The sequence below is a fragment of the Gopherus evgoodei genome, chromosome 2, assembly GCF_007399415.2.
Source record: "Gopherus evgoodei ecotype Sinaloan lineage chromosome 2, rGopEvg1_v1.p, whole genome shotgun sequence".
Lineage (NCBI taxonomy): Eukaryota > Metazoa > Chordata > Testudines > Testudinidae > Gopherus > Gopherus evgoodei.
In genome coordinates, this window is record NC_044323.1 from 81,762,979 (window position 1) to 81,782,024 (window position 19,046).

Below are 19,046 nucleotides of genomic sequence, written 5' to 3' on the forward strand. Positions count from 1 at the left end.
TTATCTGGGGTAAGACTCAGGAAGATGCATTTCAAAGGGTGACTGGACTATAAAAGTGAGGAGCAAAACCACCTCAGGTTCTCTCTCTCTCTCTTTCTCCTAAGATGACACAGGAACCAGCCACTGACTTTGGAGGAGTTCCTGTTCTGAGAATTTGGTCAGCAAGGGTGCTGGGAACCTGTGGTAAGGATTTTACCTTGAACCAAGTCTAGTTTGTTAAGTTTTAGCTACTAGAAATGTTTTATATTTATTTCTCTTGTAACTATTTCTGTCTTTAACACATTATACTTGTACTCACTTAATCTCTCACTTTATAGTTAAATAAACTTATTTTATAAATCTGAACTAATGCAGTGTGGTGGTTAAACTGAACTGTTTGGTAACTCCAGTTAGAGTAGCAAACTGTTGCATACTGACTCCCTACAGGGGCAACAGACCTATAATATCTGAACTGTCCAGGAGAGGGCTGGACAGTGCAGAACACCCATTTTGGGGAAAACTGAGGATGGGGAGTGTGTTGGGATCACCCTGTAAGTATTAACCAAGGCTGCTGGAAGCCAAAGGGTGGCTTGTGTTTGCTAACCAGGACAGCAACCAGATACTCAGGGGATGACCCCTGCATGCTATTTGGCTGTTTGTGAGTAGCCCAAGTTGGGAGCTACAACAACAAAGCAATGTGAGACACCCAAGGTTGCATGGCAGGTGGTGGAAACCATTCATTGGTCTGGACTGCACCCTAGGAGGTGACAAGTGGACTTTACTTTTGAAGAGAAGGGTAAAAGTTGAAGGTAGAGGAGAAAGTGGACTGAAGGGAACCACGGAAGCGAGGGAAAGAGAACAGGAAAAGGCTGAGAAGTTGTGCATGTTGACAGACTGGAAGAATATGGCGGAGAGGTGGTAAAAAGGGATAAGCATGCAACGTTCGTTGAAGGAGACAGGATAGCTGCTGAGGAGATCTCATATTTAGAAATCAAAGATGGAGCAATACTTAGTGAAGATAAGGTCAAATAAGTGGTCATTTTGGTTAGTTGGCAAAGTGATCTAAGATTGAAAGTTGTGTAAGAAGGTGGCAGTAAGGAGAAGTGAGATGAAGGGATCAGATAGGAAATCACAGTGCTGGGGGATTGTGAGGAAAGTGAGATTGAGAGCCACATGTCATAAAAAGATAGGGGAGGGGCAGAAGTTAAGAGGAGGACAGATGACTATATCATGGACAGCATTTTTTACACCTAAGACAATTTACAGAAACGTTTTGCACTCCACTGAATAAAAACAGTCTACTTTTAATTAGCCACAAATTTGCCTCATTCAGGATTAGTGCCTTTGAAACATTGGAAGAAATATAGTTTAAAATTAACAGAAATGTTAGGAAAAGCACACTGTACTTTTAATATGTTATACAAACAAATACCTTGATAAGTATGCAACTCAGACCTCAATGTTTGTGGTATGAATCAAGGCTAATAGAGCTATAAATCTTTCTCCTGCTGGAATATGGTGTTGGAAAATAAAAGTTTAAAATGTAAACTTAAACATATTTATGCAAGAACTCTTTAGTCAATAGAACCAAACACTTTATAGTGTCCAATATTTTGTAAAACACTAGTTCTAAAAAAACTTCAAAGATAAAAAAGTGTTTCAGTAACATGGACTAAAAGTCCAAATTGTTGTTGGAAAAAGATTTGCTGTTCATGCAAATCCCAGTTTTCGGTGCAATGGATTATGAGTGCAATGGATACAAGCACATTTTCATGAGCATGGCCAGTTTTTCAAGTTTGGACCAAAATGAAAAGAGCAAAAGAACTCTGTCAAACTCTGAATCAGGATAAGAAAAGTGTAACTATATACAAATGGCAACTTCTTGCACAACAGATCTGCTGCCTGGGTGCTTTTAGATTCATGTGTGCTTGCTTAAGAGACACAAATACATTTCTACTACTTTTCTTTTTGTTAGCCTTGCAAAAACAGCAAAACAATGGAAGTGTGAGCTGGATTCTATTCAGCCTCTCATAGCAGTCACGAAGCCAAAAAGAACATAATTTGACTTATCAGATTCCATGGTTGGCAATTAGAAAAACACTAGCAACTTTTCACTTTTAAACTGAACAAATGTGATCAAGAAACTCTTAAAAATGTCAACGAGCATGGTCCACATAATGCCTTTTTTCTCCTTGTTATAGTTGTTGCGGCATGACGTGTGTAACATCAGTTGACATTCAAAGGCCTTTGAAATACCTCTGCCTAATAATTTTATTGATTTTCTACAATTTTAACATTACAGTATTGACATGCAGCTACGAACAATTAATACATTTTGTGCAAATATGTCTCAGCACCAAAAATAAGGCTTTGAAGACCGAAGAGAGACATTTAATGGTAAGTTTTCAGCAGTGTGTGAAGATTTAACACCACAAACTCCATACTCTGTGCTGAAAATGGACCACTTGATGAAAAGCCTGACTTCCATGTCTCAGACAATACAGTACACATTTGGTATTATTTGCATATTCAATTAATTTAGCCTGGTTCTCCATTCTGTGATGCCAGTTTTATACTGGCATAGCTCCAGTAAAGTCAATGTACTTATGTCCATGTAAATACCAGTGACGCAAGAGAGTGGAGAATCAGTCCCAACTGAACCTTTTCTTTTTTTTTCTGTAGATCAGGATAGGATAGTAGCCTCATACCCATAAACTAACTGAAACAAGCTATCAAAAAAGGTCAAGATAAAAGTAATAAAATGGACAGAGGCCATCTGATCCTGATGGGCAGGTTATCATTTGAAACTATAGGAGATGACATTCTCAATTTTAAATGGTATAGTGAACATACTTAGAACTACACAATACAAACTCAACTGGTGCAAACAAAATCTCATTTGTACTCTCTCCTGTAGGTGGTGACCTGGCTTGCCATTCATGAGGAGATGAAGGAGAATACATCACTGAAACAGATGTGCTCTCATATCACCAAACAGCAAAGAGATCAGTCAAACCCATAATTTATTTAACATCATAACCATGAAGGACTGAAGTTATATGTCATGAATAAAAAAGGTAGAGCAACAACATTATTACAGAGTCAATCATTAAGAGACTTTCTAAAAAATGAACAAGGTTTGAGATCAGCAAGAATTTGTGTCACTGCAGATGATGACAAGCCAAGAACCACCCCCAAAGACAATGTGAAAATACGATCCTTCTGCCTTTAGTTTAGCACATTAAAACTTCTAGAGAAAATAAAATTCTCATATTCACCAGTTATAAAACTCTAAAATTATATTTGGAAATATCCTTTTGTTAGTTTGTTAACATTTTTAATTAAAGACAGACGTGTATTAAAGGTTTTATCTGTGCTGCCTCAAATGATCCCAACACAGATTTGAAAGTCTTCAGCTGTTCTGACACAAAAAGCCAGAAAAGCTTTCATAAAATGAGTCTGCAAAACTACAGGACAGGATTCTTCCTGCAGTCTATCAAATTTAGCTCCTCTGCTTGTGAGCACAGTCCTCCAATATATAGTACATACATACAATCATTTGTTTGGGGGTGGGGTAAGGCAAAAAAAATGCCATAACACAACGCAGTTCAGGTGAATGTGTTTTGACCTATTAGAAGACTAGCATTTTTGCTTCTGAGATAGAATATATGTTAAAAACACCACCATATTTACAAAAAATGAAATATTCTTTTTATTTGCCTACTGCATGTATTCTTCAGTGTCTGTGACAGATTTAGAGACAAATATCCACCAGGTTGTTTGACGAGTTTTTTGAGGGGAGAGATCCCCCCCTCTTCTTTCTTCCTCCCTCTCAGTTTTCCGTTCCTCCTTTTGTCCACTGGCTAGCCACAAATATATCTATTACTTTCACCAAGAAGTATCTTTACCATTGTTTATAGTTAATGTTAATGTACTATCTCAGGGATGACACTCAATGCTAGAAATATATCACTGTTCAGACTGCTGGACATGGAAAGGAAAAATGCATTCTTATCCAGGAATTTCCTTTCTTAGGCCCTTCATGCCCAGTATCTTCTCCCACCCAGGGAGAATTATGCTGGAGGAATTAGTACAATCAGTTAATTGGCACCTTACCACTATTGTCTGAAGTTCAGTTAAAGGTTCTGTTGCAAACAAATTCTCAATTTAAATGAATAAACAGCATTGCTAATTTAAAGTTGAGTGGGGTGCAGCTTTGGAAGCTATTGACTCTGGTTAGGATTTCCAAGAGGAGACTTAGGGTTTGTCTGCACAGGAATAAAAGACCCATGGCATCGCCACAGCTGGCCCAAGTCAGCCTACTCAGTCTGACAGAACTCAAAAATGCTGTGCAGATCTTCGAATTTGGGCTGGAGCTCAAGCTCTGGAATCCTACGTGGGATCCTGAAGCTCAAATATCTACATAGCAATTTTTATCCCCATAGGCTTAGCTAGTTGATTTAGGCCTGCCAGGGGTTTTTTATCCTTGCGTAGACAAATGCTTAAAGTCCAGCCCAGGTCAAAATTCTGGCCCACTTCCAGGTATCGTGGGAAGAAGAGGAAATCCATATTTAAGGTTGCTGAATATGCAAGGATCTAAAGAATTCTGATGCAAGATTCAGTTCATAAGTAAAGGATGAACAGATTTTCAAGTGCCTTAATTTATAATGTAACCATCTGTGATTTTAAAGTCTGCTATACACATACCATTTCCTATTACTGAACCATGAACTTAACCAGTTTGCATTTAAAAAAAAAAAAAGAGAGAGAACACTTTTAAAGTTTACCTTTAAGCTATTTGCAGGGGTATTATTTTTTAATATCAGCAATATATGGAGCCTGAGAGAGAGAGAACTGTTCCTGCTGTGAGCCCAGCTAAGTTCTGTGAGTAATATATAACTCAATTAGAGGGAACCCATTTCTTAATTTATTAGTAATCACTCTTTCCTACCACATCCAGATATCAAGACAGTTTCACTGAACTTGCAATTCCTCTTATTAAGGGGAAACAAACAAAAAAAAATCTGGATGCATTTCTCCAAAACGTTTTTAAAAAATAAACAGTTTTTAATACATGACCTGTCCATTTAGGCATCATATGGGTTTTCTGACACCAAAGTAGAAACTAGATTGCTGGAAGTAAAATAATTTCCTGGTTTTCATAGATCTTTAGAGATGGACCAAAGTACATTTCCTACCTAGCAGTTAAATATTTGTTACTGAAGGACTTGCAAGCTCCTTTTTCATGTGTTGTTTACATTGTATGCAAAGTTAATGAAGAATGTAACTCTCTGAGCTATTTTATTTCCATACTAAAAGCTGTGCAATGTCAAGATTTTCCTTTTCTATTCAACCATATATAGCATAAAGTGTTATCAAACCAACATTTCTACAGCAGCATTTCATCCACTTCCCAAAGTGATTTACAACCTCATAAAATTGTATTTACATTACAAACCCAATAGCTGTAAGTGGCCCAGTTTAAGTAATAAAGGCCAGATCTTCAGCTGAAATCAAAGGAATTGTGCTGACTTAGCTAAAGATGTGACTCTAAATCTTTAAGATGGATATAAAGACACAAGTAATGACCATGATGGAGAAGAAAATTAGTAGGTACTGCATATACTGTTAAAACTCTTAACCAGGCAGTAAACTAAAGCTTATTTTAAAATGATCAAACTACAGAAAAATATCAAAGAATTACTATATTTTAAAAATTACTATGAGGAAGAAAGGAATATTATTTTTACATGAAAATTATATGAAAATTTACATGAACAGGTTGAAATGGTTCACAAATAAGTTTGCGTGAAGACTGTACTCTAGGATGAAGAGAGTTACAATTCGATAATTTGTCTAGTTGTGAATTGGTGGCTTGATGAGAATGTGCATTCATTTTGATGGAACCCAAAATGGAAAGAGAGGGTGTTATGTCAAAGTTTGTATCTTTTGTTGGTGGTGATGTGTTTCTCTGTGAAAATTTTATTGACTAGTTCTTAAAAAGAAATTTTTTGAAAAGCCAGTTTATACAGTGGCAGAAAGTTGTCTATACAGTGGGAGGTAGTTGTCTAGTATAATGGTATTTTGGAAGAATCCTATTGCCAGGAATCCCAAAACTCTGGTTTCCTTGACAACAACTGGTAAGCATGACTAGAATGCTTTTGACTCTCTAAATATCTTTATAGTCTCTTAGAGTGTGTTTTTCAAACATGCAGCTTTTGAACACTTAGTACTCTGACAGACTGAGAAATGTAATGCTCTGCATAGGTTTTCAGAGTATTTTCTCTCATTATTGCTGAGCTTTGAAGGCAGTGCCCCTACCAGCAGCAGGGCAGAAGTAACCCCCCTCCCCCCCCACGCAACAGTCTGACTGCCTTTCGGGTTGGGACTAGGGTGACCAGATGTCCGATTTTATAGGGACAGTCCCAATATTTGGGGCTTTGTCTTATATAGGTGCCTATTACCCCTCACCCTGTCCCAGTTTTTCATACTTGCTGTCTGGTCACCCGAGTTGGGACCCACGTGGTTACAACACCATGAAATTTCAGATGTAAACATCTGAAAATAATGAAATTGAATAATTTTAAAAACTCTGGCCATGAAATTGACCAAAATTTCCTGAATTTGGTAGGTCCCTACCTACCAAAGGCACTCTAGATCTAAATTTCTAATATCCGAATGTCTTCTAAAATTTTGAGCTTTAAAGTACCATCAACTTTATATAATGACCTATATTTCCAAAATGACTAGTGATTTTGGGTGCCCTGCTTGCAACATCTTAAAGGAGCTTGATTTTCAGAGGGCAGGTGCTCAACCTCTCTGAAAATCAGTATTCCACTAATTCCATTAAATATTTTGTTTAAAATACAGGAAATATACTAAGCAGGGCTGGCTCTATCTTTTTTGCCGCCCCAAGCAAAAAAAAAAAAAACAAAAAAATCCCCCACAAACCTGCGCAGCGGCCAGAACAGCGAAGGGGGCAGGGGGGGGGCGCGAAACCAACCTGCCGGCCAGAGCAGCAAACAGGGGGGCGGAAACCAACCTGCCGCCCGGCTGGAGCAGCAAAAGGGCTGGGGGGGGGGGTTGTGGGAAACCAACCTGCCGCCTAGCTGGAGCAGCAAAGGGAAGAAAAACAAAAAATCAAAAAAGAAAAAAAAATACCTGCAGGGCGACGGGAGCGCGGGTGCAGGGGGACTCCCAGCCCTGCAGACCCCAGGCAGCAGAGTGCACACCCAGCTAACGGGAGGGAGGGGGAGAGAAAGAAAGGAGCGGCCAGGGCTTCCTTAAGCAAGGCGCTCACCACACAGCCCCTCCTGCCGTGCCGCCTGCTGGGAGGGCTCCACACCGCTCTGGGGGGCAGGGAGGGACGCGGGCTGCCGTGCCGGGCTTGCTGTAGAACTGGCACTGTTCCCAGCAGCTCCCCTCCTCTGCGCCGCCACCCCCTACAGGGCGGCAGGAGCAGCAAACCAAAAGAAAAAATCCTGCAGGGCAGCGGAAGCGGCAAAGTGCAAAAAAAAAAAAAAAAAAGGTTTGGGCGGAATGCCGCCCCTTGGAATCTGCCGCCCCAAGCACCAGCTTCCTCGGCTGGTGCCTGGAGCCGGCCATGATACTACGAGATCTGAGTTACTGGCTCTCTGAAATAAAGTTGCTAAATTTTGATAATGTTATAATGCTTGCCATGAGATCCTTCTGTATTCTATCTGTGCAATTTTGCTGACTACAACATGAAAACCGAAACATTAAAAGGTATCTTTCAGGTTTTGACAGAAACTAATAAAAACAAGGATACAAGAGCCTGACCTCAGGCAGCTAGTCACAATAGGAAATCTCCTTATCTACTTCATAGCTCTGTTCAGTAATAAAACCACATCTGGGTTCCACTAGTCTTGGACAGGAGTTTGCAGCAAAGCCAAAGATAATTTTATATTTAGTCAGCTTTTTAAGCACAGCCATATATACTAAGTATTAAAATTCCACTTTTATCAACTTCTTTTTTATCATGCTCGTCTACTGTATATTTGTTATGTGTCATGCTTTATTGAAATTAAGTAGGTACATATCTAAGCAAAATCAATAAATTTCCACTAAAAAATGAAAACTCCTGTTTTGACAAAGAGCCATGGGTAGCTTGATCAACCCATGATAAAGATTCTTTTCCCATCATTTTCAGGAGATGAGTCTCTGGCAATGTCAGCTGATTTTTCCATTAAATAAGTATGTATCTTCATTTCTAAGCAGCTGTTCAGGCCATTAACATCCTAGTTAAATATTTGCAAAGGGCCAGCCATCTGAAATTAAGTAAAACAAAATACTCAACTCATCAGCTTGCTTTCTTCTATGTAACAACTTCTCTATGAATTTCAATTAACTCTTTTTAGCCTGTTACAGAAAAGGTTCCATAAAAACCAATAAACTAAAATGTCCCTAAAACATTTTAAATCACCCCATCAATGCAAGGGTTGTGTCACAAACCCTACCACAAATATTTAGAGACCTCTGAAGCATCAGCAATTAACAAGGGGGCATATATTTAAATAAGCTGTCCTAGGAAGGTGAGGGCAAAGCTCACAAACTGGCCATAACAAGAACATTAGGTGTGACTCACTTTACTCAGTTTGACAACCCTGTCTCACAACAGCCGTATACCCTTCCCATTTCAGTTTCCAACATCCCAGAAATAGCCAGTTTTATCTATTAGCCAATGTCTTCAAGTTATGTAAAAGATCTAAATAGTAGATGGATGTTCTTACCTCTCCTAAAAGACTATCTGCAATAGTATACTTAGCTCTTTAGGATACACTACAGTAGGCACACAAAGGTTTAATGATTTGAAAAGTTTCCTCATTACATGTATAGAAAATCTCTCTCGGACATGAAAAAGCTTACAAATGCATGGAAACATTTAGATGTGAACCATGTGTTCGGTGAACTTTCCTCTCCTAGCCTGTTCTTCCCAAAGCAACTTCTTGGCTATGCAGGGGAACTGTAATCTCACTAAAACAGCAACAAGGATCTCATTGCAACATGTGGTGCCACGATTCTGAGACTTTATCCATGTAACTAAGCATCCTTACACCTCTAAGGCTAATGGAAATCGAGGGCAGGTCTTATACTGGCATGCTGAAAACAAATCCTCTCTCTTTTCCGAGCTATAGTCCTGCTATAAAAACCCAAGATTAACATCTCTGCCTTTCTATGCAGAATCATACTAAAGTAATAATTAAAGTTTACCACTGAGAATTCAAAGGTAGTGAATAACTTCAATCTATTGGTAAATGCAATAACCCTGGAATGTATGGTGCTTCAGAAATAAAATTTTTTTCATTCTTATCTCCATAATGGCACAGTCTTTTGTCTGATTTTCTTTACTTTAAAAGCCTTGGTAACAGCTGCTTCTCAAGCACTTCTGTTTTAAACAGATCTTCCAGCTTCCAATGTGCTTCCCTCCTACTCTCGCTCCAGTGGTGATATAGACAACTACGATAATACAGGCTAGTGCTTTACAGTCTCTTAAACAACAGAAGAATCCAGCATTTAAAAAAATTGTTTTTGAACAGTTTCTTCACTCTCTGCACATGATAAATATGTGCATATTAAAAAAGCACATCTGAAAATATACATCTTACAATGCACAGCAGCCCTTCCCCATTCAATGCACACTTTATGAAGCATGCATTGGGCCATACACAACTCTGTGAACTGGACTGATATATTTTATATATTGTGCAAGGCCATACATACATCCTATAGTGTACATTTCCAATGCACATACCTAAGACAAGAGAGAAGAGGCAGGGTTAATAAGCAAAAAATTCTTTCTAATTTTTCCTTTCCATCTCTGATCTATCATATCTTTACATCCTTTTAAAAATTAAACACATATTAATTCCTATAAGGAATTTCATACCACAAACTACCACATAAATAAATATTGCAAAAATATTTAAAGGGAAAACCGTTTATCCAACAAACAGAAAAGGTTCCTAAGAGCACTTGGGTTTACTATTTAGACTAATTTTAACATATTTACTGATAGATGTAGTACAGTTCTTATAACAATTTCTTACCATACATGGACTAACAGCCAATGTATGTATTAGCTATTTTATCCTTTTCTTCCACAGTGTCATATCATAGTAGGGAATTCACTTAGCACTCTTTACTTTATAAACCAAAGACATTTAAAAAATTTAGATAGCATGTCTTTTTAAGAAGTTTAACCTTTTTGTTTACTTTCTGATAACCACAACCACAGAAAAGATGTGAGGCGGGGACAGAGGGAGTGCAAATATGGCAAATTTCTGCTTACAGGTAATATTTTAGGGCACACAAACATAGGGCTTATAAAAACTATTGATACACTGCCTTAATTATGGCATTGTGAAGTTCTACTGTAGACAGGCAAAAACCAAAGGGAAGAATTATTCTAATGCAAAACTGAGATGACTGCTAAAAGAAAAGGAGTGTTTCCTTCATCCCCCACATTATGTGGAAAAGAGTGGTGTCAATGAGCATCTCAAAAGTGGGGAAAGTTTGGCAATGAAGTTTTCCAAATGTGTTTCAAGTATAATTATGCTGTGTAACAGTCTGAAGCAGTGACCATCCCAGATTATGTCTTACAGTTTCTATTTTACTTAAAATTATACAGATTCAATTTTGCATAATATTCATACATCAACAAAACAGACACTTAAAGAGAAAAAAGCTTACCCGTTCCCAGCTAAAAGACAGACCTAGTGCATCAAGCTGTTCCCTCATGTGTTTAATATTACTGCAAAAAAGAAAAATATGGAACAATGAAGAGTATTAAAGAATATTCCTAACTATTGTTGATTATGTAATACATTTGTTATAAGATGCCTGTAAAGCCCTTTGACCCTCAAAGGTACTACAGAACTGCTAAATATCATTATCCTACACATGCAGTCCAACTGAAGTAGTTGTCTAATAGGCAAATCCTTCGTATGTGACCACTTTAAAGGCCTCCTGATTTTTGCCATTACCTTGAGTGTAACTGAAGAGAAGAGGACAACTTTTAGTTTTGGAGAACATGCTTTCCCGTTATTATTTAGTATATGTATTGCAGTAGAACCTAGAGACTCCAGCTTCATAGTGCTACAGACTGTACACATACCTTACAATAAAATAGTCCCTACCCCAAATTACTGAATCAAAATATAAGACAAGACCTATCAGGAGGGTACACGAAACAGACAGAGGGAGCACCAGGTAACACTGAGAGGACAGTGATAAATGTAATGTGTTGTGACATCATCTTAACAACTGCCTTACCATTGCTGAGTGATTCGTAGGCATCATGGCAGTCACATTTTAAGGAGAGATTTGAAGGTGGATAACGCAGTGGCTTTGTGGATATTTACAGGCAGCCCCTCCCATTTCCTAGGAGTAGCATGCAAGAAACTGCAAAGGAATTTCTTTAAAAATGTAACTAATATTGGCATTATTTGCTCTCAAGTCTCTTCACTGAAGAGAATCACCACAATATCTTCCCTTTGATAGTGGTCAGTACACTCCTCCCAATGCATGGAGGCCTGCACATCAGCTCTCCACCAATCCTGGCAGAGGGAATTGAAGGAGTATTCCCAAATATGCACCTCCTACGTGGCATAACAATGTGGAACGTAATAGGATGGTCATAAATGCTTACATTTCTATGGAAATTAAAGGTAAGAATTAACATTCTGGAAATGTTTAACTTTTTATTTTGGTTAGGAAATACTCCAGTTTAATTAGAGAGAAAGGATGGTCCAGTGGGTAGGGCACACACCTAGGACTTGGGAGACATCCACTGCATCCATACCAGGCCATTTGCTGGTATAAAAGTGTCATTAAAAAAATTACACCACAACCGACCTATATACAAAAGTTTCCAGTGTAGACCTGGCCTTAGTTTGCTGGTTTTTTTAAAAGAGGAAAAGAGACACACAGTAGACAACTTAACTGAGGTTCATTATTTATTATTTACATTTAGTAGTTTTATGATGTAGTACAAATAAAAATAATAGGAAATGCAAATGTGGGTTTAGTTTCAGTGTATTACTGTAAGCAGTTTCAACAATAAACATGAACATAAGAACAACCGTACCGGGTCAGATCAAAGGTCCATCTAGCCCAGTATCTGTCTACCAACAGTGACCAACACCAGGTGCCCCAGAGGGAGTGAAGCTAACAGGCAATGATTAAGTGATCTCTCTCCTGCCATCCATCTCCATCCTCTGATGAACAGAGGCTAGGGACACCATTCTTTACCCTTCCTGGCTAATAGCCATTTATGGACTTAGCCACCATGAATTTATCCAGTTCCCTTTTAAACGCTGTTATAGCCCCAGCCTTCACAACCTCCTCAGGTAAGGAGTTCCACAAGTTGACTGTGCGCTGTGTGAAGAAGAACTTCCTTTTATTTGTTTTAAACCTGATACCTATTAGTTTCATTTGGTGACCCCCTAGTTCTTGTATTATGGGAATAAGTAAATAACTTTTCCTTATCCACTTTCTCCACATCACTCATGATTTTATATACCTCTATCATATCCCCCCTTAGTCTCCTCTTTTCCAAGCTGAAGAGGCCTAGCCTCTTTAATCTTTCCTCATATGGGACCCTCTCCAAACCTCTAATCATTTTAGTTGCCCTTTTCTGAACCTTTTCTAGTGCTAGAATATCTTTTTTGAGGTGAGGAGACCACATCTGTACACAATATTCGAGATGTGGGCGTACCATGGATTTATATAAGGGCAATAATATATTCTCAGTCTTATTCTCTATCCCCTTTTTAATGATTCCTAACATCCTGTTTGCTTTTTTGACCGCCTCTGCACACTGCGTGGACATCTTCAGAGAACTATCCACAATGACGCCAAGATCTTTTTCCTGACTCGTTGTAGCTAAATTAGCCCCCATCATATTGTATGTATAGTTGGGGTTATTTTTTCCAATGTGCATTACTTTACATTTAGCCACATTAAATTTCATTTGCCATTTTGTTGCCCAATCACTTAGCTTTATGAGATCTTTTTGAAGTTCTTCACAATTCGTTTTGGTCTTAACTATCTTGAGTAGTTTAGTATCATCTGCAAACTTTGCCACCTCACTGTTTACCCCTTTCTCCAGATCTTTTATGAATAAATTGAATAGAATTGGTCCTAGGACTGACCCTTGGGGAACACCACTAGTTACCCCTCTCCATTCTGAGAATTTACCATTAATTCCTACCCTTTGTTCCCTGTCTTTTAACCAGTTCTCAATCCATGAAAGGACCTTCCCTTTTATCCCATGACAGTTTAATTTACATAACAGCCTTTGGTGAGGGACCTTGTCAAAGGCTTTCTGGAAATCTAAGTACACTATGTCCACTGGATCCCCCTTGTCCACATGTTTGTTGATCCCTTCAAAGAACTCTAATAGATTAGTAAGACATGATTTCCCTTTACAGAAACCAAGTTGACTATTGCTCAACAGTTTATGTTTTTCTACGTGTCTGACAATTTTATTCTTAACTATTGTTTTGACTAATTTGCCCGGTACTGACATTAGACTTACCGGTCTGTAATTGCCAGGATCACTTCTAGAGCCCTTTTTAAATATTGGCGTTACATTAGCTAACTTCCAGTCATTGGGTACCAAAGCTGATTTAAAGGACAGGTTACAAACTGTTAATTTGTTTAAAAATAGTTCTGTTATAATAGTCCTAGTGTGTTTAAATATTAAACAAGTTAATGTTACACGTTTCAGTATTAAAGAGATTTACAGGATTGACTACTTTGTCAACAGAAACTATTAGCACATCAAGGGGGAAGGGGAAATAAATGAGGAAATGCTAACGATAAGGCTTCCATAACAATACTAGGGCTCTCACATTAATAAATGCAAATATGTGCAGTTATTTTAAATGTATAGACAGATAGTATACACAGTGTGGGCAAATTAATGTTATGAGAGGCTTCACTGTATTTTTTCTGAGATGTATGGACTCAACTACATAAATATAAAATGCTTCATTAGCAGTTTACTCTTAAAGGAAAAGAGAAACAAAAACTGCCCAGGCTGAGTTATTAGGGAAGAGGGACATCTAAAAATTAGAGGACAGCAAAAATAGAAGACGTCCAGGTTCAATTCTCTGATCCATCATAGACTTCCTGTGTAATGTTGGGCAAATTACTTAGCCTCTTTCTGCCTCAGTTTCCCATCTGTAAAATGGGGATAACAACAACTTCCCTACCTCAACAAGGGTGTTATACATTAAAGATTGTGGGTACTCAGATACTACCATGATGGATGTCATACAAGTACCTTAGACAGACTTGTTTTGTATTCAGGTTACAGTAGGTTTAGTGGAGGGGGTGGGAAGAAGATAGTGATCACCAATTTACTGCCCAGCTTCCTCAGAGATAACACAATAAGCAATCTATGGTAATAATAGATATACATTTGCCCAGAGGGGATACATTGGGCAGATGTAGTAAAGTCAAGTGTATGTGCAATGTTCTATGAGTTCAGCAGTCTATAACTTCCTCTGAACTATCTTTATGTAGTACATAATTGACTGTCTGCCATGCATTACGTATAAGGCCTTGTTTTGTTCCATCTCTGGAGAGTAAAAAGAACAAAAGCCAGTGCCTAGTGTTCTGCTAGATGGCAATCTGTTTTCTTCTATATTTTACTCTAGACAAAGTAGAAAGAAAATACAAGCAATAAATATAATGCAAATATCATAAATTACCAATGCATAGTATTAGTTATTGCTAACAAAATCAATTACACTTCACTGCCTCCTCTAATATTTAGTGGGTAAGGAATCAAACAATCTCAGTATTTGTCCAAGGAATGTGAAAAGGTACAGGCAGAGGACGTTTTCAGAGAAGGGAATAGATCAAAGTAGAAAATGAAAACATGGTTAAGTCCACCACACCCTCTAGGTCAGGGTGGGCAAACTACGGCTCACGGGCCAAATCCAGCCCATCAGGGCTTTGGATCCAGCCAGCGGGACTGCCTCATCCATGCTGCCGTGAGCCCCAGGCTGCTCGCAGAAGCAGCCAGCACCACATCCCTGCAGCCCCTGGGGAGGGTTTTAGGGGGAGAGAGGGCTCCGTACGCTGCCCTCGCCTGCAGCACCACCCCCTGCAGCTTTCGTTGGCCGGGAATGGGGAATTGCAGCTAATAGGAGCTTTGGGGGAGGTACCTGCAGGCAAAGGCGGCACGTGGAGCCCTCCGCCCTCCTCTCCCCCAGGGGCCTCAGGGACATGGTGCCGGCCGCTTCCAGGAGCGGCGCAGGGCCAAGGCAGGCAGGAAGCCTGCCCTGAACCCAGTGCGAACCGCTGCCACCCTGGAGCCTGCACTCTGAATCCCTCCTGCACCCCGCACCCCAACCCCCTCCTCTGAGCCCCCTACCGCACCATGAACCCCTCCTGCACCCCAACTCCCTTCCCTGAGCCCTGTCCCACACTCTGCATCCCTCCTGCATCTCAACCCCCTGCCCTGAGCCCCCTGCTGCACTGCACACCCCTCCTGCACCCCAACCCCCTGCCCTGAGCCCCCTCGTACACCTCGCACCCCTCTTGTGGTCCAATCCCTTGCCCTGAGCCCCTTCCTGCACACTGCATCCCTCCCATACCCCACACTCCCTCCTGTACCCCAACCCTACGTTCATGGCCCTGCATGCAATTCCCCTACCCAGATGTGGCCCTCGGGCCAAAAAGTTCACCCACCTCTGCTCTAGGTGGTAAACAAAATAATTGCAGATAGGCGATTTGTAGACATATCATCTACAAAAATTAGTGTGTATTTAGTCAGAGAAAGTTCTACTCAGTATTATTAAAACAAACAAACAATAAGTAATAGGAGAAGGAGAGCCCAATTTTGAGAGGTTCTGAACATTCATAACCCCCACTGAACTTAGTAGGAAATATAGGTGCTTGTCACTTCCCAGGGTCAGGCCCAAACAAAGGATCAATCATCTCCCAACCCCAATTTGATAGTGAAAATGTCAGCAAATCCAGCCAGGGAAGTCATCTCCCTCAGTTATGAACTCTACACTAACAGTTTTTTCCAGCATAAACAGGTTTGTATTTATTCTTATCTCTGATTTCAGAGTTTGGGAAATGTCATATTTATAGTTAGAGCCCTATCAAATTCACGGCCATGAAAAAGGCGTCACTGACCGTGAAATCTGGTCTCCCTCGGTGAAATTTGGTCTTTTGTGTGCTTTTACCCTATACTATACAGATTTCAGGGGGGAGACCAGCGTTTCTCAAAATGGAGGTCCTGACCCAAAAGGGAGTTGCAGGGGGGTTGTGCTTTTGTTACCCTTACTTCTGCACTGCCTTCAGGCTTGGTGGCTGGAGAGCGGCGGCTGCTGGTTGTGTGCCCAGCTTTGAAGGCAACACCACTGCCAGCAGCACTGCAGAAGTAAAGGTGCCAATACCATACCACGACACCCTTATTTCTATGCTGCTGCTGGTGCCGATGCTGCCTTCAGAGCTGGGTGACTGGAGAGCGGCGGCTGCTGGCCAGGCACCCAGCTATGAAGGCAGTGCCCCATTAGCAGCAGCGCAGAAGTTAGGGTGGCAGTACCATACCATGACACCCTTACTCCTGTGCTGCTGCCTTCAGAGCTGGGTGGCTGGAGAGCAGCAGCTGCTTACTAAGGACTCAGCTCTGTAGATAGCAATGCAGAAGCAAGGGTTTCAATATCATACCATACCATCCTTGCTTCTGTGCTGCTGCTGGCGATGATTCTGCCTTCAGAGCGGGGCTCCTGGCCAGCAGCCATCGCCCTCCAGCTGTCCAGCTCTGAAGGCAGCAGCGCATAAGTAAGGGTAGCAGTACTGCAATCCCTGCTACAGTAACCTTGCAACCTCCCCTCCCCCCTCCACACACACAACTCCTTTTTTGAGTCAGGACCCCTACAATTACACCATCATGAAATTTCAGATTTAAATAAGTGAAATCATGAAATTTACAATTTTTAAAATCCTATGACTGTGAAATTTACCAAAATGGACTGTGAATTTGGTAGGGTCCTATTTATAATATGCAGCTAATATGTCTTCTACAACTTGCTATTTGGAGTAGTTCACATCTTGAATTTATAAAATCAAAGTGATATACTTTAGCTTTTAAAATTTAACCAACAGTACAGTTCATTATTTATACTGTGAATTTGATAAGTACCTAAGTAGATAAAAAATACCTTTGTGTCCAGTTTGCTGGGTGCAGTCCATGTTCAATTGCAGCATTTTCTGCAGGTAACCCAAACGCATCCCATCCCATTGGATTTATCACCTGTAACAATAATGAAAAAGGTTATCCTTTGTCACTTTCTGGAATGGCGTTAGTAACACCTTCAGGGCTCAAAATAATGAACTGTTTCACACTTCAGCATTTGCTTTCCCTGATTTGAGTCACTCCAAAAAGTGCCCACTGGGACTAGTTCAGCTTTAATGGAAATATGAGCTATGTCTGCCTGCTGTAGTTTGGTGACATACGGAGCATGAATGCAGTAGTAGTAGTTAATCTATAGATCACTCATAGTGCATCACAGTCACTATTTCAGTAATGGGTTAACAATGACAATATCAACCCTCTGTAATTTGTCTAATGGTCTGACTATGCCAAAACACAAAGCAACTGACATTCTGAGTCGCAAGAAGCTGTTGTATTACAAATCTTTGTGCTAGAAAAGGGTGAAAAGATGAACAAGTGTGTTTGGACACAAATTCCCATATCTGAGAAACTCTTGCATAGCTCTAGGTCAGATCCAAACTGGAGCATGCCTGTTTATCCAATTTTTTAATTTTGGTTTAAGTGGGAAATGGGGGAAGGAAAAGAGTTTCCAATAGCCCCATATAATACAGGCAACACAAGACATACACAGAGACCCTAAAAAGTTTTCAGTAAATTTTGTGAAAACAATCTTGGGAATTTTGGCTGAAGACTTTTATGCACATTATTTTAGAAAGATGACAATTAAATGACAACTGAAAAAAAAAGTTTACTATAGAAACAAAAATATTGATTTAAAGTGGTGCAATCTGTACACAGCTTTCCTACTGATAACTAATTGATTAGTTAGCCAGCAGCACAGTATATTCAAGAAGCTTTTTTTCTTTTCCTGAATATATGGAAATAGTGTAAAAATGATTTAACTTAACACTTCAGTAATGTTGCCGTTAAATGTGCCTGGATGGTATAGTGATACGTGCTTTGTAAAAGAGACCGAGTTTCTTACCATTTTAAATAGGTTACCAAATTCAGTAACTCTGACCTATTACATATAAAAGATTAGCAGCAGCAGGTGATATAACAGGGATCGGCAACCTTTGGCACGCAACCCATGAGGGTAAGCCTCCTGGTGGGTCGGGCTGGTTTGTTTACCTGCCACGTCCGCGGGTTCGGCTGATCGTGGCTCCCACTGGCTGTAGTTCGCCACTCCAGGCCAATGGAGGCGGCGGGAAGCAGCGGCCAGCACATCCCTCAGCCCGCACCGCATCCCGCAGACCCCATTGGCCTGGAGCGGCGAACCGCGGCCAGTGAGAGCCACGATCAGCCGAACCCGCGGACGCGGCAGGTAAACAAACTGGCCCAGCCCACCAGGGTGCTTACCCTCGCAGGCAGCGTGCCAAAGGTTGCCAATTCCTGTGGTATAGGAATAGTATTTAAAAGGTTTGCAAGACATAAAATTTGACCTCCCACCTAAATAATCATTACGTAAATATCTCCCTGTGTTATTTTAGAACTCTGTAAAAAAAAGAAAGAGGAACAGTTAGACAAACAAGCCAGTAGTGTAAATGCCTAGTGAAGTGACTTAGGAGCTCAGCAATAGTAATATCAGAAGTTGAATATGAAGACAAATGCTAATACCTCCATCCGGAAAAATGAACTAATTTCTTAGGTGCAAGCACTCCTTTTCTTATTATTTTGAATTATTTTTACTCTTAATTTGACATAATCCACCAAACATGTGAACAAAAAATGATCCCCTGACTTCAACTGTGGTTCTTTCCCATGTGAAACACAAACAAAAACAAAAGGCATTCCCCTTAGATATTTA

The 19,046-nt window shown here is 40.1% G+C and overlaps 1 protein-coding gene across 5 annotated transcripts in view; it reads right to left on the reverse strand.

The window, feature by feature from the left end:
- The window catches only part of LARS2 (leucyl-tRNA synthetase 2, mitochondrial), a 113,916-nt gene that overhangs the window by 73,175 nt on the left and 21,695 nt on the right, over nt 1–19,046 (reverse strand). For all 5 annotated transcript variants that reach the window (XM_030551158.1, XM_030551161.1, XM_030551159.1 and 2 more), the window contains exons 4-5: nt 17,187–17,278; nt 10,690–10,750 (exon numbers count right to left, since the gene is read on the reverse strand). In XM_030551158.1, the coding sequence (XP_030407018.1) occupies nt 10,690–10,750; nt 17,187–17,278 (153 nt within the window). The remainder of the gene's footprint in view (nt 1–10,689; nt 10,751–17,186; nt 17,279–19,046) is intronic.